Source organism: Dama dama, chromosome 8 (genome assembly GCF_033118175.1).
Source record: "Dama dama isolate Ldn47 chromosome 8, ASM3311817v1, whole genome shotgun sequence".
Taxonomy (NCBI): Eukaryota; Metazoa; Chordata; class Mammalia; order Artiodactyla; family Cervidae; genus Dama; species Dama dama.
The window spans coordinates 39,041,625-39,048,952 of NC_083688.1; the positions used below are offsets into that span (position 1 = coordinate 39,041,625).

At 42.5% G+C, this 7,328-nt stretch overlaps 1 protein-coding gene across 3 annotated transcripts in view; it reads left to right on the forward strand.

The window, feature by feature from the left end:
• Window positions 1–6,962, forward strand: part of KLF7 (KLF transcription factor 7) — a 100,551-nt gene extending 93,589 nt beyond the window's left edge. For all 3 annotated transcript variants that reach the window (XM_061148909.1, XM_061148907.1, XM_061148908.1), the window contains one exon: window positions 774–6,962. In XM_061148909.1, the coding sequence (XP_061004892.1) occupies window positions 774–811 (38 nt within the window). In that variant the 3' untranslated portion in view covers window positions 812–6,962. The remainder of the gene's footprint in view (window positions 1–773) is intronic.
• Window positions 6,963–7,328: the final 366 nt, after the last annotated feature.

Below are 7,328 nucleotides of genomic sequence, written 5' to 3' on the forward strand. Positions count from 1 at the left end.
TGAATGTGGAGTGCCTATACAGACCTGCAGATATCACAGGCAGCATTTCTGGTCTTCAATTGTAAAACTTAAGACTGAAATCTGGGTGTTGAAGTGCTAAGAGTGTCATCATTTGATAGTACAGGCTAATCGTTCTTTGTAGTGTATGAGCATGACACATATTATTTCCGAAACACTTTTACATTTGTTTCTTCTTTAATAATGACAATCGCAATAATAATAGTTAATATTAATCAAGATTTTACCATGTGCTGGGCAATTTTCTAAGCAGTTTACATAGATCATCTTACTTAATCCTCACTACCCATCTGTGAAGTAAGTGCTCTCGTTTTCCCCATTTTATTGAGGAGGAATTAAGACACCAGGCTTCCCCGATGGCTCAGATGGTAATCTGCCTGCAATGCAGGGGATCTGGGTTGGATCCCTGCATCAGGAAGATCCCCTGGAGAAGGGAATGGCTACCTACTCCAGTGTTCTTCCATGGACAGAGGAGCCTGATGGGCTACAGTGTGTGGAGTCGCGAAGAGTCGGACAGAAGTGAGTGACTAAGACTTAAGACCCTGAGAGGTTAAGGTGCTCAGTCACACAGCTGTTGGAGGAGGTGAACCCAAGCAGTTTGACTGCTGAGCTCACCTGCCCGATAAACCTTGTTTCTCAATATACACGCACTGCCTCTCTCTCTCTTTTAGGGCTGATCATTTGCTGAGGGGTGATGGAAGTTGAGTTCTTGATGCAGATCTCTCTAATATGCTTGTTTTTCTTATCTTCCCTAGGTGTTTTTCCAGGTCTGACCATCTTGCCCTCCATATGAAGAGACATATCTAAAAAACCTGAAGGCCAGAGTTGCCATGGCGTCGGCCGGCCGTTGTCTGAAGGAAATGCCATGAGGCGGGGGCTGGACTTCAGGCGGGGATCCATTGCCTCGCAGAAGAAAGTTCTCACTTATTAAACCTCTGTGTACACAGACCACACACACACACAGACACACACACACACACTCACACATAGACACACACACACAGTCATGCACTCAGCTATATTTAAAATATATACGTCTATCTTTATGCCTTGCCCTAGCCAGATGGTAGAAGAAGAAGAAAGAAACCAGGTGAACTCAGCAAGGCAGTCTGGCTGCTTACTTCAGCACTATTGGAATTATTTCCCGCTGTTGCCAATGGAAATCAAAGAAAATGGATGTGACGTCTCTACAGGTGGACGGCAGTAAGAGGGGCTTATTTAACTTGCTTCTCAGTGCAACTTGATAGGAGAATACAACGTCTTAAAGTTGCATATGTGTAGCACTAATGTTTCTTTTTCAATAGTTGGGGGAAAATGACCTAGCAAACCAAATTGCAGTTTGGTAGCCAAAATTAACTCTCGGTTTATTTGTCCTTTGTGTGTGAAAAGTCCTACTATTCCGTGCGTCCGACTTCCTCACAGAACTGTTGATCAGTTTTGGTTCTTAGTACTATTGAGATCTTTCCAGTCGATACCAACGGCCTTAGCGGCGGCAGACTCCGGAATAACACCTTACACCTTTCTGGCCTGCATTTCTCTAGACTTCACTCTCCAGGTCTCCAGGGAAGAGTGTTCTTTTCTTACTTTTTGACTCTTGCACACCATATGCACTAGGGATTCTGGAAACTTCTAGCATGACTGCAAAGTGGCCAAGAGAATAAAGTCCTTGATGATCAATCACAGTGTATCCCTTGAGCCTCACCTTATTGCCAGTGCTAGATTTTTTCTTTTTAATCTCTCTGTTTTTTGCTAACGAAAACTTGAAAAGCTTATTTGGAAGCTTAAATGTTTTATCTTTTCTCCATGGACTAAACCTCTCCAGGACTCTCTCTCTCGTCACCTGGATGTCCAGCTCTCGAAGCAGCCAATCAGATGGGACATCACACTCTTTTCATCCCCCTTGAGGCATCCTGACCTCAGCTCATAGTGATCAACCCCATGCTGTGTGTCACTGCTCCCCTAACAACCAGTTTCAGCATAGATGTCGCTAGTCTCAAAGGGCAGCTGCGTATTGAACGTAACTCTGGGTTATGACCTGACAAAAAAGCCAAAAATATCCCTCTTTCCAGGAATGGGGAGAACGGAGGATGCCTCCCAAGTCTAGTGGCTTCAAAAACCATCACCCTCTCTTCCTGTCTCATACCCACTGAGTCATGTCACCCCACTTGTTAAAACACACAATTCAAAATGCTGTTGTGGGAATAAAGGGTGGACATTGAAGGAAAGGGTTGAGATATTTCTCTCATGGTCTATCTAAAAGGAGAGACATATTTCTGATTTTTAAATTTTTTTGGCTAGGCCCACCATGACGTGTGCCCTAGAGCACCTGGGATCAACAGAGGCCTCACTTTCACTCTGCAAGCTGACTCCGAGGGGGTTCCATGCCTCACTTTCCATGCCCCACACACATCCAATATCGGTCTCCATCATCTACCCGCATTCTTAGCTAGCTGGCACTGGCCTCAACTCCAAAGACTGCCTTTAGGACCATTAAATGGCCTATGCAAGCAAGCGGGGTGGTTATTAGGGCAGATTGTATATTTTGTATATTCTGGGACCATCCCTTCAAGACACGTCTAAAAAAACAAAAATGGCATTTGGTCCGCCCATGGTTGCTGCTCCTTCATACCAGCTGGCTCCTCTCCTGCCCTCCTTTGACTGTTTGACTCATTGACTGTTAAAATGCTACCCCATACCTATTTGGGATGCAAAACTGAAGTCTTTGAAAGGAAATATAAGAAACACAGATTCATTTATGACAGCAAACTTCAAGATCCTTGGCATTTGGTTTCTCAGCTTTCTGCAAACTTTGATTTCACTGAAATGTTGAAACTACTCGTCTGAGGGCAGAGGAGCCTCCTTATCACAAATGCTGTAGCTGCCAATTGGACACTTGGGGCATTCTGAGGTCTGGCCCTTCAAGTTTTCTTTCTCTTTTTTCCTTTTTTTCAATTTAGACCAAAAACAAAAAAAGAAAAAACCACCCTAAACACACACAGAAAATCTGCCCATTTGCCAGAGGCAATTATGTATATGTTAGTCAGAGGGTATTTAAAAAAATCAGTTTTATTCCAAAGATTTAAAACTTAGACATGACTTAGAAACATTTCTGGAGCACTGCTTGCTGACAATCTCGTAGTTCTCGACTGCATTCGAGTGCGTTTGTAGCCAGTCCATCAGGGCGGACCATGGGATTATATTTGAATGTGTGGCTCATCCTTTCTGGATGAAGGATGTGTGAGGGACCTTGAACCTCAGCTGTATTAAACTGTAGCGCCTCCAGTCAGTGCACTAGATGAAACTTTAGACACCCCAGATTTTGTTGGTTCGATGATTTCCCTTTCTAGAGCAGCCTCCAGCATGACTGCACGCACAGTCCCAGTGATGGCATTAGCCGTGGCTGCCACGATTTGCAAATGTTCTCTCCCCTGCTGGAGCTGCTCTTGCCTCTCGAAATGCTATTATTAAGGGTTTATAATACTTAATTTAATTTTTGAACTGACCAATGCAAGGCTCTATTAAAAAGAAAGTTTAAAAAAATGCAAAAGAGTAATCATTGCTTGTTCGCTCCCTGTTGTCATCTGTGGTCTTGAAAAGATCTCATTTGAATGTGACAGAACAAAGGCCCTTGGATCTTCATCAGTGTCTGAAATATTGGGCAATTCCTCTCTTTTATATCAGTGAATTCCTTTGTAATCTGCTCCTGACCTTTCTCCAAGCAGGGTGCACTGAACCTCGATGGTGGGGCTTGCTGGCTCCAGGCATTTGTTGACCGAGAATTGGCCTGAGAATTTGGTGGGTGCTAAGCGTATGGCTTTGAAACTGTTCTTCTGTAGCTCAATTGACACCTCTGAACGATAACCAGTCCTGTCTATTGTGGGGTGGGGAGAGTGGTAGCCCCAGTCATTTGGGCATGTTATCAAGTATCCATCCTCTCAGAAATGGCAGAGATGGTTGGAAGGAGCCTGCTGGAGTGAACAGGCTTTCTGAGAAATAACCTGAGGCTAGTTTGCTTCCAAGAGGACAGGTTATTCAAAGCAGTGCTTTAGTGGACAGTTGAAACACATTAAACCATTTTCTTGTTTAAATTGTTAACTCCCAGCGTTCCAGGAGATCTCCAATTTGAAAGGAAAAACCTGTCATGGTGTTTCTTGTAGTTGTCCTCCGAAACACGCTTTATGCAGGGTTCAGAGTGTAATGTATAGAAAAAGAGTGTTTCGAAGCCATTGACAGTTTTCTTTATTTCAATTTGTGCTTCTTTCTCCTACCACATGACTGTAAGTCAAAGATGTGGAAAACTGAAATTATAATACTGCTCCTCGTTACTGGCCCTGCCCCGCTGATGGTTCATTGGCCCAGCTTAATGCCTGGTGGTGATGAGTATTATGTCCAGAAAAAGAGATGTTTGGATTCTATGACAAAGCTGCATTTTATAAATATATTGGAGACCCCCCCAAAATGAACTTCATGCTGACCATTTCCTTCTCCTCTCTGTGCTCTCCCTTGCAAAGCCCTTCAAGTATCCCCTGTCCACCCCATCTGCACCTCTTGTGCCCTCTTTACATCTTTGATTGCCTGACGATAACAGGGTAAAAAAGACAGCCAACCTCACGCATGATTAGTAGAACTGATTCCTATGTTTTAAAAAAAAAATCTTCTTTGAATCTAGAAGCCAGAGAAGATTTTTTTTTTAAAGGACTTCAGTTTGGGATAAGCTTCCAGATTAGCCATGTCTATTTGCATCAAAGGGGAAATAAATGGGACTTGCAGGGCCGCTCACCCAGTGCATTCAGGACGTCTGCCTGTAGCCCCAACTCCTGAACTCTATGGCAAAGTCAAAAGACAAGAACTCAAATGGCAAGAACAGCAGAACTTAGTGATTAATGTTACTGGTTCATAATGGTTTCCTGTATGGAAGTCACTTCATAAAATGTAAAATACGGTGCAAAGTGAAAAATTGCTTCTCTTTTGCATGAGTTGGTTTTAGGAGAAGGAAGAAGGTTGGGAAAGGCGGAGATGCAACATATGTAACTACAAAAACCAGGTTCATTGTTTCTTTAAAAAAAAAAAAAAAAAAAATCTTCTGAGGTCCAGCATTTCTGGCCACAGTTTTGCACCCAGATCTTTGCCAAAGTGAAAATTCATTAAGTAGAACCTGGTTGACATCTACCTGGGGACCCTTTCCCTGGCATCTTCCGGAAGTGGCCACTGCCAAGTGGGGGGTGGAGGCAGGAGGAGAGAATTTGCATTCCAGCTCTGGGTTGTGTTTCAGTAAACATGGTGATATCTCAGTTTGAAAACTGGAGGGGCTGTTCTGAGTGTACATCAATGCCTCTTTGATGGTCTACTTTCCTCAGTGAGGATCTTTGGGAATACTTGAGATGGAACAACGAAAATGTGTCAAAGGAAGCAAAAACTCCTTGTAAATGTGAGATCCCATGACTAACTGCCTGAGGCTTCAGGGTTTTCTCTTGCTTTTAACACTCGCTTAAATCTCCTCTGTTGGTTCCTAATGGATCCCGGTAAAGGGAAAAATAAAGCTGCAGTTTAACTTTCTTACGTGCACCCTTCCAAGGTAGTACTGTATTCTTCAGGTGTTTTGCATTTACGTATAAGTGCTCGGGAAACAGGTATCAAAAATGGAGAGAGAAATCCCAGGCCGTCACTTCACAAATATCCCAAACGAGATACTCTTTTTCAAACAGGGCTCCCTCTCAGCAGTCACGAGGGGACGTTGATGCGTTCTTTGTTGGGGACTGTTTATACAATTTTTTTTTCAACTGTGAGCTTTGGAATCGTAAACTGCTTTGACTCCAGCTTCTGTCTACTGCCATAAAAAAGGACCCCACATCAGAATAATGAGGGTGGTATGTGTGCACGCAGCTAGACACGTGTGCACATGTACCTAATGTACCTTCGCAGAAGGAAAACAGTTAGGCTACTGACATTTACGAGGAGTAGCCACCAGTGCCTAATATCTTTTGGGGGGATGGATGCTTATAATTGCCAGTATATTGAAAACACACTGGGAGTTCCACATAGAGGGGAGGGGCTGAGGGTGGGGAGAGGGGACATTTTAACCCTAGGCCTTTGGACTCCAGGCAGAATGATTTCTGCAGATCTCGGTCCTGAAAGGCTTTGGGGCTCATTGGCTGGTCCTCAAGCTTTTTATTTTTGTTTTTCTCAGCATGCATTTTCGATCTGAACCCAGACTTAGTTGAATTTCTTTATCTTTCACTTCTGCTTCATTCCAGGGAGGAAAAATACACCTGTTATGGCCAAGATCTCCTTGATAACACAGAGGCAAAAATAAATGTTTAATGTTTTTGAAGCCTCCCCCTTCCTTTCCATAAATCTCCCCAAACTCCTTCTCTCTTGCACCCCCTCCCTCCTCCCACCACATGGCTTCCTAGCCACCACCGCTTTTCTTTCAAATCTCTCGTATCCTCTTAACAGTTGCTTGAAGAACTTTGTTTTTGCACTATACATTTTCTTTTTGCCAGATGTGTCTAACAAGTGTGTTTGGAGAGACCTACTCCCAGCCCCCACCCCTCCCCCACCTCCCTCGGTCACATGCTCTCAGGCCTTCTCTGGTATTTATAATATATCACAGAAGTACCCAGTCTTATAGCCCTCGGTTATGCCTTTTTTTGACATTTTATTTTTTTTAAGCTTTTTATATATATATATATAAATATATTACTTTGTCAAGTTTTTTTGCTGTACAAAAGTCTTAAGATTTAAAACTATTATTTGTATTATATGATGGTGGTATGTTAATGTTACAAAATTATTAATGAAGAAAAAATTTATTTTTGTTACTGGTCTGTTTCATAATTCTTTTTTAAATTGGTATATTGTAAGATATCTATGCAAAAAATGTTATGTGACGCATTTTTATTTAAGAATGTAATATGTGTAATAAACAGTAGAATGTGTTTGGCCTTGGAATGCCTTACTGTATTTCTCCTTAGCTTATTTCATTGGAGAGGAAAAAAAAGTCCTCAAAGAGACTAAAATGGGCCCTTATATGCCTCATGAGAGTTTTCTTTCTCAGAGAGAGAAAAGGAAGGCGAAAGATTGTATTAGGTCATGTTTCTTCGTTTTGGGAGGCTGTTGGGTGTGTATGTGTGTACCCGCATGTGTGTGTGTATTTTATGATTTCAGTGAGGTAGCTCAGAGCCCAAATAAGAAGGAACACTGAAGGCAGTTTATTTCTTCAAGGAGAGGAAGACAGCAAATGGTTGGAAGTTATGAAAAGCAATATTTTAGAATGAAGTGGATTGTGGGATGTTATTTGTTTTGGGGGT